Below are 14,758 nucleotides of genomic sequence, written 5' to 3' on the forward strand. Positions count from 1 at the left end.
TCACAAAAGTCCCTGCAGATGTGGGTCAGATTAATACAGGTTTTGAGTCATGTTTGGGCATAGGCAGGTCTGTTGGGTCAGATTAATACGGGTTTTGAGTCATGTTTGGGACATTTGATTTAGGTCGCGTCTCAAGTCAGACTTATTGGACTGGATTTTTTTAGATTGGTTAGTTTGCTGGTCGACAATTGTTCATCCCCGAGCAAAGTACTACCTGTCTCCAATGGGGCGGTTGTTTAGCAAAAACCATTTGGCATAGCGACTAAAGAAGCCGACATCAAAGCTTTTGCAAGAGCGTCCACTCCGAACAACGGAGTCACCTAAAGGCTAAAACCCGATTATATGTTGATAATTCCCAAGTTCTTGACTTGACGGCGACTTTTACCGTGGCACGTACGCCTAGGGTTCCCATGGCCAGGAGATTTGTCCATTCTCTTTTTACTAGTATATCTAGGGTTGTTCAATGGTGCAGCCCAGGCCCCAGCCTAGCCCGACTGCACTCATGGGCCAGTTTTTTCTAGCTCAGTCAGCCTGCCTCTTCCTTCGAGTCGGGCTAGTGCCGTCATTTCCTTGGCTCGACCCGGTCCCAACACTAAAAAAATAAAAAAACAAAGGAGGCTCAGCCCCGCCCGTTACTCAGTCGACTGAGCTCAGGCTTGAAAAAGTTGGTACGACACTGGCTTGACCCAACCCGGTTTCATGTTTGATTGTTTGAGCCGTGACCGGCCAGCCTGTGACGCCCTCTGCGCGTCCTGTTCCGACCATTGAACAATCCTACTAGTATCAATTGTCATTCCTCTATTCTAATCCTAGATTCTGCTATGTGGCATATAATTAAACGACATAATTTTTGGTTGAAAATTGACTCACGATAAGAATCTAGCTTAATTGAAGCTCAATTCAATCACGATTCAATCATAACTTTCTTTCATTTTCCCGAATCTAATTAAAAAAAAAAAAGATAAATCATAAATACTAAAAGGGCATATATATAAAATAAAAATAATCACAAATATTAAAATTAAATTAAAATAAAAATAATCATAAATACTTACTTAGCTTGTGCTTGGCTTGGACTTAATTAACATCAGCTTGAGCCCGAATTTTAAATCGGTTTGGTAGGACTCAAGTCGAACTTTGACCAAACCGATTCTAAAATTTATAGTCTCGAGAGTCGAGACTCAAGTCAAGTTATTTCACTAACACGGTCGGGTCAAAGCATTCGAAGTCAAAACAAAAACGCAAAGACAACATCAGATACTTCGTACTAACAACGCCATTGAAGCACTGCAATTACACAGATATGTATGTTTCCCCTTTTCTCAAAGCTCTTAACCTAATTTCATGATTCTCTTAATTAATGCTTAGGGTTTATGTTTCTGTTTCTCTTACCCTTTCTTTGTTAATTACTTTCCTCTAATTTTTAATTTGTGTTTACTATGCTTGGTTCCCAATTTGGTTGATTGATAAATTCTGAAGAAATTATTATTTTTTATTGGGTATAAATGTATTTTGTTTATTTTTGAGGTGGGGTTTTGTGAAATTTTTTAGGGTTTTGTTTGTAGAAGTTTGAAATTGAAATACAATTAGTAGAAGAGTAGTGAATTGGAGCTGAGAAACTTTGGACAATTGTTGTATTCATATTAGTTATGAAATATAGTAGTAATGACTTTCGAAAAGTCGAAAGTTTTCACTAAAAAGTTCGTATTTTTCATTGCTTTTGAGGCGCAATTTTCATATTGGGTTATTAAGAAACGGCCTCTTTGTGTTGCTAATACATGTGTAAGGTTGCGTACATCCGACCCTTTTATCCTACAAGTCGCATGAGCTGTTGAGGCGTTGGGGTAATGTTGTTGTTGTTGTGTTGCTTTGTGGCCGGCAGCCCCGTTGCTCTGCCACTGGGCTCATGTGCGAATGCATTTTTAACTGTCATTAAGTTGCTGGTTTGAGCATAACATTGTTCTTTGTACGTTGCATTATAAAGATAATATATGCAAAGAACGAGAAATAAGTAGAGTATGCTCGATTGCTCCTGATTTCAATGTTAGTGTGTATTGTATCGTAAATCATAATCTTTCGCTTGGTTTCCTCTTGTATTATTGTCATGAAAGAAATCAGAATGATAGGAGATATGGCTGTTTTCTTTGACCCTTTTTTGTTTAGTGGGACGGGGATAGGCGGGAGTAGGTGATGATGGCAGGCTTATTAAGATTACTAGAAGGGAACTTAAAAGATATTTTGAGTTTGAAAAATTGTGAAGGGAAAGCATAATGTATCTTAAATATGGATGTAAATGACCACTATTGCAACATATGCAGTTGGATTAATGCTAGTCATTCTACGGGGCTTCAAGCTTTTTAACTTCCTAGACGTGAATTAGTTCAGCAGCTTTTACCTAGATTATATGAGTAGTTGAGACGTTGAGTACTGCATTTCCTCTTTCTGGGTGCTTGAGCCGGTCATTTATTAGGTTTGAACTATTGATGCTGCTAAGTTAGTCATTAGGCTGGCTCCTGTAATATTGTTTCTTCTGATGATAACTTCAAAACATCTTTGAAAATTTAATTAGTTTGTTTCAGGAGACTAATTTTATGAGGAATTCAACGTAAAATATGCATTTTATTCTTCTTCTACTTTTCATGGATGTAAAGAAGTTTGAATATGCTTTAAAGTTTGTTGCTTTTGGTTATTGTTTCTAAGATCTCTGTACGTACATGTTCCTGCTGAGTTTGAGTCAGATTCCGTGTTCTTTTAACATATGTGAAAATTCTTGTGATGTTCCTTCTGAATCTTTCCCATAGTGGAAGGACATTGATGTAGCTTATAGGAAGGAAATGGAACTCACCAGTTTCTCTCCTTCATTACCCTCCCATCACAAGAGATTTTTCCTCCTCCCTACATCTATCCAGAAAAAGGGGAAAAGTGTTCGTTTTCAGCAAGATGAGTCAAATAAATTTGTGCCTGCCATAGTAAGATACTGACATGTATCTTGTTGAGTGGTGTATGAGTAAACACTCGCCAAGTTTTCGGGTGCCAGCTTTTATGTGATATGTATGTGGCTGGTGTCGCTATTTAGTTATAGCTTTTTCTATGAATCTATGGGTACTACATGCTTTCGTTGAAGAGATTGTAACATTTAACTTTGAAGCAATTGGAAAAGTTGCTGCTTGTGACAATTCGCTGTGACTGCACAATTGTGTTTCTTGCATTTTGATGAAGTAACTAAGGGTCATTCTGTGTTAAGTTGTTAAGTAATCTCATATGTTTGACAAATGCCATCAGCACGGGACTACACCTTAATTCCTTAAGGCCTTGTTTCGATAGAATTTTAGCCAAGGGAAGGAAGAGGGATGGAGGGAAGGGAAAGGAAGGCATTGAGCTTCGGGGTATATTTGGATTGAGAGATTTAGAGGGAAAAGAAAGGGAGGGAGAGTAGAGGATTTAAAATCCCTTGTTTGGATAGTAAATAAGGGTGGAGGGAAATGGAGGGGGAGAGATTTGGAGGGATCCATTTTCTCTCCTCCAAGCCTAATCAAAATCTCTCCACAATAGGCAAGATTTGGAAGGAAATTGTATCCAAACAACCACACTCCATTCCCCCTCCCCTTCCCTTCTTTCCCTTTCCCTTCCCTCCTTCCCCCTCCCCTCCCTTTCCCTCCACTTTTGCTATCCAAACACACCCTCGGTGTTTGCCCTCCAAATCTTTCCCTTCCCGATTGCATTCCTCCCTCTCCCTTCCTGCTGTTTCCCTTCGAATCCCTCCTGAAAAAGGTGTGAGTTTTATTTATTGTGAATTCTATCAAGGTTGCATCTTGTTAATAACTGCAATCTTCTCATTTGTTCTCTAGAAAGATCTTATTCACGAATGTGAATTCTTTCTTTATATTAAGCTTATTCACAATTACCAAGGCTTCCAACTTTTATTCTCAGCCATAAGGAGGGTCAGACCTTTTCCCTCATTCCGTGTGTACATAGATTCCCGCTTGGTTGTGATATTACTACGATTCTCAATGTTCATCACACTGATTCATTCTGTTTGAATTTCAGTTGAGATTGTGGAACTAAAGTAGTTGACACTCCAGTGATAACAAAGATCCATTGTTTTTCCTGGAAAATGGCGTTGGTAGTGATCTGTGGGCAACCGTGTAGCGGTAAATCAACAGCTGCAACATGCCTAGCTGAAGCTCTTCGAGATTCAGAATCTAACCCAACTGTCAGAATAATTGACGAAACTTTGTTCCATCTTGATCGCAACCAAAGCTATGCCAACATGCCTGCTGAGAAGAATTTGAGAGGGGTGCTGAGGTCTGAAGTTGATAGATCTACTTCTAAAGACAGTATTGTGATAGTAGATTCGTTGAATAGCATAAAAGGTTACAGATATGAATTATGGTGTTTGGCACGTGCAGCTGGCGTTAGATACTGTGTAGTGTACTGTGATGTTGAAGAAAGTGATTGTCGGAAATGGAATGAAGAACGCAGAAACAAGGATGAACCTTCTTATGATGAGAACATCTTTGAAGATTTAGTAAGAAGATTCGAGAAACCTGACAGTAGAAACCGATGGGATTCTCCTCTATTCGAGCTTCATCCATCTAGAGACGGGATAGACAAAACCGCGCCTGCCATGTTGGATGCCGTCTCTTACTTGACCAAAAAGGTGGACTCCAGAACGAAGGATGTCAAAGTCTTACAACCCACAATCGCTACACAGAGCGCACGACCTTCCCAGGCAAATTCCCTCTATGAGTTGGACCGGGCTACACAGGAGGTGATGACTGCCATTGTAGCAGCCCAATCACAGGCTCTTGGAGGACCTTTGAACGGAATCTCCCTTGGCCCGGGACAACCAGTGATTAATGTAAGGAGTTCAGTTGGATTACCAGAATTACGCAGATTGCGCAGAACTTTTATAAAACTGACAGGACAAACAAGCTTAAGTGGCAACCCACCTCCTGCAGATGCCGAAAGTGCAAAAAGGATGTTTGTGGATTATTTGAATCGGGAACTCGGAGTTTAGCATTAGAACTGGCAAAACCGACCTTACCCATCCGACTCAGCCTGAGATCCAAGTGTCCCGTTTGCAAATTCTAAGTTATGACACACGGATTACAGCCAATGTTTGACATCTTTGTCTTTGGTCGCTCTTGAGGTCAGTTCCCTCTTCGTTCAGAATTATTATTACTTGGTATGGCAGTGAAGCCGGAACCAGGCAGAAGTAAAGTCTCGGACTCTCAGTATCCTGTTTTTATATGTCAAAATCGTTTATTTTCTCCATTGAGCTTCTTTTTATGTGACAAAATACTGTATTGCCTTCAAAGTAAGGTGCTTTAATGTCGAACCAGAACACACTTATCATGTACCTTGCGCCTTGTACACATTATAGAACAGTTTCTGATGTTATTATCAGTTTTTGAACAATTTGTATAACTGATTTTGAGCTTCCTGATTTGAACTTCACATTTGCTTCCCTAGATGAGCTTACAGTAGAGTGATCTCACATTAGAGCGAGAAATACTCCGGTGGAAAGTTGGTCTAGCTCAACTCGAGGTCTCAAACTCTACTGTCGAAGACCCTGCAATCATAAGAAACTCGAAAAGATGTGTTCATATGTTTTCTTTTAAATTTTCAGCTATAAGTATCTACTATCTAGTACTCCAGTCAATAGTTTCTCAAAATCGGCTTGTATTCCAGTACTTTTTTGTACAACAATTTTACAAGAGATCACCTGTTTTTACAACTAGCAAGTCTTTTTTTAAAATTATCTTAACTTAAAACTTCTCCCAACCTCTTTTTATTCGCATCTATATTTTAACCGGATGTAAAAACCGTTTTAAGTTGAGACTCTCTTCTATAAGGACTGGTGTTGGAACAAATAGTTGTGCAATGTGCATGCCGTTATGTACACCTACTTTATATTCTACCTAACTACGTTTATAAGTGGAAAGTGTGGTAGAAAAAGTGACAAACATATATAGTATAAAAAAATTAAAATAGCAATTGATAAAAAGAGAAAGGTGACAATTAAATGGGGCTCACATGTTATACAATCATTGATTTCCGCCGTGATCATTTAAATGATTTTATCTTTCCAGCATTTGCAGATTGTAGAATGTAGAGTATCTCTTCTTGGTACAATGTTTTTATTAAAATACTGTATTAATAAATAAATTAAATGTGTGTTTACATATACGGAGTATCCTGATTCGTTTTACCAAAAAAAAAAAAAAATATACGGAGTATAAAAAAAATTGTTTATATAATATTCTCAGTTTTATTGAAAATATATTACTACAAAGCAATTGTTTTCCTTTTGTTATTTTATTTAACTGTAAATTCATCGAAAAAAAATAATTCCTATAACTCTATAAGCAGTAAGTGGATTATACATTTGATGTAGTACATCAGATTATATAGTTTTTGAGTATTAAGATAAATTTTTTGAGTTTTAATCTAAATTTTTTGAGTTTTATTATAAAGTTTTTGAGTTTATTTACTTAGACTTTAATCTCAAAGTGTTAAGTTACATTATAACTCAAAAAAAATACATATAAGCTCAAAACAGTTTGATTTTTGACATCATAGAACTAAAATGTAATTTATAAACTCTATAATACTCGAAAAAAATACACAAAAACTCAAAAGGTCATTAAATATGATGTAGTACATCTGATGTACAATCCTTTTTCTCCTCTATAAGTAGAAAGTCAATTATTTTTGTCTATATATAGTAATCACAAATTTATAATCACTTTTAATCTTTCATTTTCCAAAAGATATACGGGTACATAATGTCATAACTTAACACATTTCATTTTCTGACACGGTTTAAAGCGTTGATGGTATTCTCTTAATAAAAATTCAATTCATGGATTATACAACCTGTTGTATATGTTGTACGGTGTAGAATATGAGCTTTGTGATAAAGTATTCGAGCTTTCTGTTAAATAATATGACCTTTATTAGAAAATATTGAATTCATCCATTTACACATTTAAAACATGTTGTTTGAATTAGCTCAAAAAAAATACATATAAGCTCAGATTCTTATACTTTGGTTGTACAATGCTTATGATACAGCTGAATGTATAATCTTATTTGTGAAACAATTGGGTCACTTAATAATCAATTCTATTAACATTTTTCTCTAATTAAAGCATTGATGTCCAGTTATTTGTATGTTAGTTGTTGTAACCAATAATCCAAAATTTAAAGCTAGTTGATATATATAAACACAAAGTAGGTGATGACATAGACAAATTAAAGACCAATACTCAAAAACAATTCCCAAATAAAAGCATATATTTGGCCAAACAAAATCTAAAGATACCTTTGTGAATTTTTCTACTTCTACCAGTCTTTATTCATTCAGGTTATGCTATTGTTCTCTACCTACCTATTCTACTTCCCTCTATTATTTGCCTACACTCAAGTAGAGGTGGCAAACAATGACACGACACGAAAACACGACACGAACCCGACACGAAATTAATGGGTTTGGGTTGAGACTTAATGACCCATTTATGTAAGTGGGTCGACACGAACACGACACAATATTTAATTGGGTTGGGTTAGGGTTGACCTCTCTAAACAAGAACCCGGACCTGTTTACTAAATTAATCCTAATTTTTCTTGATCCTTCATCACATAAATATAGTTAAACTTTCAAAATATGGGCGTGACACGAAAACACGACACGAACCCGACACGAAATTAACGGGTTAGGGTTGAGGCCTTATGACCCATTTATGTAAGTGGGTCGACACGAACACGACACGAGATTTAATTGGATCGGGTTTGGGTTGGAGGGATTGTGACCCGTTTACATGTGACACGAACACGAACCCGACACGACCCGATCTGTTTGCCAGGTCTACTCTCAAGTGACTCAACCACTTAAAAAACCATTTTTAATTACCCGATTTTGAGGATATGTTTGGTAAAACCAATTTACAAAAATTTGAAAAGTTAACTGAAATCTGAAAAATTTACTCACAAAGTAGTTGAAAATTAGGAGTTAATAAGGTAACTAATTATATAAAAAAAATGTTTGACAAACTAACTGAAAAGATAACTAATTTTGATGAAGACGTAAAAATTAGATGAGTGAGACACGTAATTAGTAGGGAAAACGGTTACTAAAAGATCCCATTTTACAATAAAGTTGTGTAAACCCGCCTTACACAAATATTTGAGAATGAAAAGAAATTTATTGAGAGACTATTTTACAATTTTAAGGAAAAAAGTGTTACTAAAGATAATAAAATAGACATAAATCATGCTTAGAGATGAAATGGATACATTTGTTATGTAAATATGTACGAAATTATTATATCACACCAACAAAAGGGTCACGAAATATAAATAAAAGGATACAAAAAGACTAATTTCTCAAGAACTTATTAAAAGACCGTCTCACCAAAGTTTTAGTGTTTTATGAAAGACAGACTTACATAACAATTCCAAAAGTATATTTTTTTGGTCTAACGAAACGCACTTGATTTTTTTTTTTCTCAAAAAACAAAATTAAAGAATTAATCGAAACGAGAATTACTTTCCAAACAAAAAAACTGATTATTCCGAATTACACTCTACTCTCAAATTTTCTCTCTCTAGTTCATTGCTCTGAATCTATACACGTCTCTTTCTTTCTTTCTTTCTTTTCTTTCATTCATTCATCAATCAATTTTTTTATGATTAATTTTGTCTTGATTTTTTTGTTTATTTTCGACAGCATTAATATTTTTTTAAATTTCGTATTTTTTTAATTTTTGCTTTTCGCTTTTTACTTTTTGGTTGTCGCATAATTGCGTTGTTCAATAAATTCTTTGTGCGATCCGAAAATTCGATGATCGCAATTAATTTTTATTCTGTTTTGATGAACCCTAGAAATTTGGAGCAATTTATTCGAACTATAATTAATTAATTAGTAGTTATAAAAAAGAATTATTGTGATTGGAAGAAAATAATTCCGTTAATTTTCAGGTACGTAATAATTTAATTATTAATTTTGATGATTGTTGCTCTCATTTAATGTTATATGATTGTGTGTAGCAGTTAATTAATGTCAAGTTATAATTTTTTATTCGATTGCGGAATTTATTTTGATGCAATTCTGGACGCAATTTTTATTTGTGTTTTCGTAATTGTGTGTTATTCGGAAACAGTCTATTGTAGTTTCTGACACGTGGTTGAGGCTGCGTATATCCGACCCCTTGTATTGCAATTGCGAGAGCAATTGAGGTACTGGTGTAATGTTGTTGTTTGGGGCGGAGTTAGATATAAAATTTTGGGTAGCTAACTATCCCCTTATTGTTTTACCTTATTGTTAAGGTCTCATGTTATGGATTTTGGGTAGCAAATATCGATAATCTTAAACCCCTTGCTACCAGCCAACTCCGCCTTTGGTTGTTATTGCTGTTGTTGAAATCTAGCTTTTTAAGGTAGTGTTTGGTATAATGAGTTTGTGATTCTAATTAGGATTTTTTTTTTGTTGAATTTGTGGTGTTTATAGGTGGAAATCGAGGAATTATTGCTTATAATTGTGAGAGGGGTATGGTTTTCGTAATTCTTGGAGATTTGGGATCATTAAAGTGTGTTAAATTAGGAATTTGGTTGTTTCGGATGAGTTGTTGAAGGGAAGTGTGGTTAGATATTGGACATGAGAAGCTCTTGGTCTAAGAAATTGTCGTTGCTTTTCGGGTACAAAATCCGGCGAAATTGGTTTCTTTTGTGCCTCGTTAGTGTTCTGGTGTTAGTTACACTGTTACGGCCATTGTCAACATCACCAAGAGATTTTGATCCCTTGGCTGGCCCTCGATTACATGATGTCGTTGTCAATTATAGGAAGTTGAAGGAGCAAGCGGTGGTTGATTATTTTGATTTGAGGTATCTTCATTCGGGGAGTAATCCTAGGCAAAAGGAGCTGCCACTTTGCGGGAGGGAGAGGGAGAATTATGTGCCGTGTTATAATGCTAGTGCAAATTTGTTGGCGGGGTTAAAAGATGGGGAGGAGTTTGATCGTCGTTGTGAGTTGTTGAGGGATGAAGAACGGTGCTTAGTTCGACCTCCTAAGGAGTATAAGATTCCCTTACGATGGCCTGCTGGCCGAGATGTGATTTGGAGTGGAAATGTCAAAATTACCAAAGATCAGTTTCTTTCTTCTGGAAGCATGACAAAGAGGTATCATTTTCTCTACTTATCTCGTGTTGGAGAATTATGAAAGTATGGACATTTTTTAAAGCTCAATAACATTTTATGAATTGATTAACTAGGATGATGTTACTGGAAGAGAACCAAATTGCTTTCCACAATGATGATGGTTTAATCTTCGATGGAGTTAAAGACTATTCTCGACAACTTGCAGAGATGATAGGGTTGGGCAGTGACTCAGACTTCCCTCGAGCTGGTGTAAGTCGTCTGATGCTTCTCGTCATCTCCCCTAGCATCCTTTTATTGAGAAATTTACTATGAAGTGTAAAACTTTCAGGAGTTGACATTTTACTTTAACAATTATAGGTGCAAACGGTGCTTGACATTGGCTGTGGTTTCGGAAGTTTTGGAGCCCATTTAGTCTCGCTAAAAGTAATGCCAGTTTGTATTGCGGCGTATGAGTTGACTGGTGGCCAGGCTCAGTTGGCCCTGGAAAGAGGACTACCAGCCATGATTGGCAATTTTATCTCTAGGCAACTTCCATATCCTTCGTTATCGTTTGACATGGTTCACTGTGCTCAATGTGGTATTGATTGGGATGGAAAAGGTAAATTCATCACATTGCACATTTTATTATATATCTTCTTAACTCCTGGTCACTGATTGCTTGGCCTTGGATAAATCTATACGCTTTTAGAATAAGAGTTTTCCTTCGGCTTTATATTATTGTGCTACATCACATTATGAAAAGATAAAATTGAACTGGATTCTTCGTCTGTAAGAGAGTATATGTTTCCTGAAGCGATTTGAAATAGTTCACTTAATGACATTCTCTAAAACTTTCTGGTGCAATAGAACTACTACTCCGGTGTCTCTAAAGAGGTTCTACCCTGGAAAGGGCAGATGTGAGGGCTGCTTTTAATTTGTGGTTTCACAGAGGTAGAAATACATAGCTATCTCGTAATTGAGACTTGAGAGGGGAAAATATAACTGCTTTTTTTTTTTTCCGACAATACCCTGTAATACCTTGGGCTGATCGTTGAAGTGGCTCCTCACCCGCCCTCCCTGTCAACAAATCAGGCTAATGTCTTTGTCTGGTATCAGTGTATCACTATGGTGGTGTGGAGGGGTCTGTAATTCTGTATTCGGTTATGAGACTGATGACTATATTTGTGCTTACTGTGTATTGGAGTCGTTGAACTTTGTGAAATGCTTCTTCAAAATAGTTGTATGTTCATCAATTGTAACAGTAGCCTTGTGACGCAGATGGAATGTTTATCATTGAAGTCGATCGTGTCCTCAAGCCTGGAGGTTACTTTGTCCTTACTTCTCCGATGATCAAGCCAGAAGGGAGCTTGCTGGCAACGAAGAAAGGGAACATGTTAACACCAATTGAAGATTTCACTCAAAAAATTTGCTGGAGTCTTCTTGATCAGCAAGATGAAACTCTTATCTGGCAGAAGACTGCTGATGCACAATGTTATGCTGCTAGGTAAGAGTATCCACAAAACACCTTATTTATTGAGACGGTATTTATTTAATATAGGGTTTATATAAAGGTCTACCTTTTAGGTTGTGGCTCATTAAGTTATTTTATTGGACATGATCACATGATCTCATGGGGTTGTTGATTTACTCACTGTCTAATGTTTCAATCCTTCTGTTTATAGAAAGAAGGGGGTGCCTCTTTGTCCGGATGCGCATGAAAACCAACCATATTACTTCCCTCTTGCCAAATGCATTGCTGGATCAAACAGTAAAAGATGGATTCCTATTCACAACAGGTCCAATGGTGTTCGGCTTACCTCTGAAGAGCTTGAAGTTCATGGAAAGTATCGTTTCAGTGTTGTAGTTTTGCACTCTCATCTGGTTGATATGGCTTCTCTATTTTTTAATAGTAGTTTGGCTTGTATTGAGTTACAGAGTACAAGGTTGAGTTAAAAGCTAGATTGCTGATTTTTTTAATATTTAAATTCTTCAGGTGTTCAATCTGAGGACTTTTATGAAGACAGTGAAAATTGGAAATCCGCTCTTAGAAATTATTGGTCACTGCTTACTCCTTTGATATTTTCCGACCATCCGAAACGGCCAGGCGATGAAGACCCATTACCTCCATATAACATGGTACGCAATGTGATGGACATGAATGCTCATTATGGTGGTTTTAATGCTGCTCTTTTGGAAGGGAAGAAATCGGCGTGGGTTATGAATGTAGTTCCTGTCGGGGCTCGCAAGACACTTGCTCTGATACTTGATCAAGGGTTTGCTGGTGTTTTGCACGACTGGTAATGTTATATGCTAAACAATCGTTTTCTAATCTGAATGGTTAACTATCATGTGTACTTCACTATTTTCCTGTCCTTGCATAGAGTATATACGTCTGTGAGAAAGTTCATAACTTGATCACTTCAAATATGCATATTTTAGTTAATGTGTGAAATTATATATGGGGCATATTTTTCTACAGTCAAAGGGTTTGCTATTTTGGATTTATGACTGGGAGAGTGGGAGAACTGGAGAGGCCCATGTATAGACTTTGAAGCTAACCCTTCAAACAGGCTGCTTTTGTTTAGGAATTAGGTGCCTAAGTTTTATACTGGAAAGCTCGTGAAGTACCTTACCCCTGGGCATGTTTCAAAAGTATAGCTTGATATTAGGTCCTTTTTATTCCGTAATCAGCTTGGTATTGGTTTTTGGTTGTATGGCTTTAACATCTACGTATCTTGAGTTAGAGGTGGCTCTTTGTTCGATTTATATTCCAATAGATATCCTGTTTAGTATGATTCTCATTCTTTTCTTTGGTAAGCGGTGCTAATCATGACATTCTATTTTGTAGGTGTGAGCCTTTTCCTACATATCCTCGAACTTATGATATGCTTCATGCCAACGGGCTTCTCTCTCATCTCAGTTCACAGAAATGTAGAATGATGGATTTGTTTTTGGAGATGGATAGAATTCTACGACCAGAGGTATACCTGATAACCTTAAGAATCCTTGCTTTCTGTTCTATTTAGAGTGAATTCTCCTGGTGTCGCTGTTATGAAGTTTTCTCATGCTCTTTTCTTGATTAGACATTACACTGTTTGTTAATCCCACTTTTGTATTACTCGTATGCCTTTTTCTGCATTTCTATCATTATGTTTTAAATTCAAACTTCTTTAATCAGGAATCAGAGGTGTAGAACCATAGAATAGTGAATTCAGATATTTGCTCCAAGTGTGCAGACCATCTCTTTCTTCTCCGAAATTTTCTATTTTTCTTTTCTGTTAATTCAGATATTTGCTAAGTGTGGGTCTCTTGATTTGCATTGTGAAGATTTAATATTCATATCATGCATGTATGTCTTACTAGGGTTGGGTGGTCCTTTCGGATAATGTTGGAGCAATAGAGATGGCACGGACACATGCTTCTCAGGTTCGGTGGGAAGCAAGGGTAATCGACCCTCAGAATGGGAGTGATCAGCGGCTACTTGTGTGTCAGAAGCCATTTCTTAGAAAATAATAGTTTTGTTCTCCAGAAATTCAACAGAGCAACAACAGCTTGGGGATTCCATATCTGGTAAATTTCTTCAATTGGTTTAAAAATTTAATAAATACACACGCTTTACATGCGCCATGAAACAGATTAGCGAACATAGTGATGTTTTTTATCCGCATGGTCACACAGCACTGTACCTTATTGAACTAAGGTCGCTAGAAATAAGGTTATAATGTTAAAATAATTTTTCCACTGGCTTTTTTGGTGACCTCGGTGATCCTGTTCAGATAAACTTGGGGTCAGGTGTAAACAATGAACTTGATAAACGTATAAGAGAACAGCCGCTGTTACTTATTTGTGTTCAGTTTTGGTGACATTAAGACTTGGTGGTTGCGATTTTTGCAGGGCGCAGTAAACACGAGTGAACATACAGAAGCGGGTTGGTTTCTTGATTAATTTTGAAGATTTTCATCCTTAATTACAGTCGGGGTGGAAATTGTAGATTAGTTATTCATTGCAGACAGTTGCTGCATTTTTTCCTGTACTTATCGGGGCATCATTTTGTAGGAATTCGTTCATCTCTTGTTAATTTTTCCCTTTGTTATTTTTTTTTTTGGTAAATGGTATCTGTAATGAACTAACGACAATATTCTGAAAGGTAGATAACACGAAAAGTAGCAGGTTATTTATATTGAATGAAAAAAAATCAAGTCGAGTTTGGTCTGATTTGACTTGATCAGTTTTTTACTCCTACTCGAGAACAGAATGCTTAATACGAAGTACTACAGATATACAGATACATGAATTACTGAATCGAGGTCCGTCTCAGTTTGATTTGATACGAGAAGCTGAAATGTGTTGGCTGCAGCCTGCAGCTGTACTTGTATTCATCAGTCGTGGTTGAGTTTCAAATTCAGCTGCTGAAAGCTGCTTCATCAAACAAAAGTGTCAAGTCTTTGATTTTTTAGAGTTACCTTCTTTCCTAGTTCAACTTTTCTAAGATCTTGTTACAACCAACTGCATACGTAAACTCCAACGTAACGGCATAACAAAAATAGAGATATCGTCTACAGTCTCTACACATACAGAAAAGATCGACATGAGAGTTCGGAATAACTACACTTGCATA

General features: G+C 36.7%; 2 protein-coding genes across 3 annotated transcripts; both read left to right on the plus strand.

Moving 5' to 3' along the window:
- Positions 1–1,216: 1,216 nt before the first annotated feature.
- LOC141598798 (protein KTI12 homolog) lies at positions 1,217–5,399 on the plus strand. Its single transcript, XM_074418574.1, has 2 exons — positions 1,217–1,305; positions 4,048–5,399. Exon 2 carries the CDS (start codon positions 4,115–4,117, stop codon positions 5,018–5,020), a length of 906 nt encoding a protein of 301 aa, XP_074274675.1. The 5' UTR covers positions 1,217–1,305; positions 4,048–4,114; the 3' UTR covers positions 5,021–5,399.
- Positions 5,400–8,516: 3,117 nt separating this feature from the next.
- On the plus strand, positions 8,517–14,376 carry LOC141598799 (putative methyltransferase PMT5). 2 transcript variants are annotated; one of them, XM_074418577.1, is made up of 10 exons: positions 8,517–8,985; positions 9,515–10,182; positions 10,275–10,410; positions 10,519–10,759; positions 11,419–11,644; positions 11,823–11,984; positions 12,134–12,437; positions 12,989–13,121; positions 13,504–13,710; positions 14,035–14,376. In XM_074418577.1, the coding sequence occupies exons 2-7, from the start codon at positions 9,662–9,664 to the stop codon at positions 12,144–12,146; spliced, it is 1,299 nt and encodes a 432-aa protein (XP_074274678.1). In that variant the 5' UTR covers positions 8,517–8,985; positions 9,515–9,661; the 3' UTR covers positions 12,147–12,437; positions 12,989–13,121; positions 13,504–13,710; positions 14,035–14,376. The 2 variants fall into 2 exon arrangements, with proteins under 2 accessions (XP_074274678.1, XP_074274677.1); XM_074418576.1 differs by having other exon boundaries at positions 8,587–8,985; positions 11,823–11,979; positions 12,133–12,437.
- Positions 14,377–14,758: the final 382 nt, after the last annotated feature.

Source organism: Silene latifolia, chromosome 9, assembly GCF_048544455.1.
Source record: "Silene latifolia isolate original U9 population chromosome 9, ASM4854445v1, whole genome shotgun sequence".
Classification (NCBI taxonomy): Eukaryota; Viridiplantae; Streptophyta; class Magnoliopsida; order Caryophyllales; family Caryophyllaceae; genus Silene; species Silene latifolia.

What these genes read in the sequence shown, in the direction of transcription:
- LOC141598798 (XM_074418574.1), top strand. Translation starts at nt 4,115, where the DNA reads ATGGCGTTGGTAGTGATCTGTGGGCAACCGTGTAGCGGTAAATCAACA.
- LOC141598799 (XM_074418576.1), top strand. Translation starts at nt 9,662, where the DNA reads ATGAGAAGCTCTTGGTCTAAGAAATTGTCGTTGCTTTTCGGGTACAAA. An exon ending in TATTGATTGGGATGGAAAAG is followed by an intron (nt 10,760 to 11,418) that starts GTAAATTCATCA and finishes CTTGTGACGCAG; the next exon opens with ATGGAATGTTTATCATTGAA. An exon ending in GCTGGTGTTTTGCACGACTG is followed by an intron (nt 12,438 to 12,988) that starts GTAATGTTATAT and finishes TCTATTTTGTAG; the next exon opens with GTGTGAGCCTTTTCCTACAT.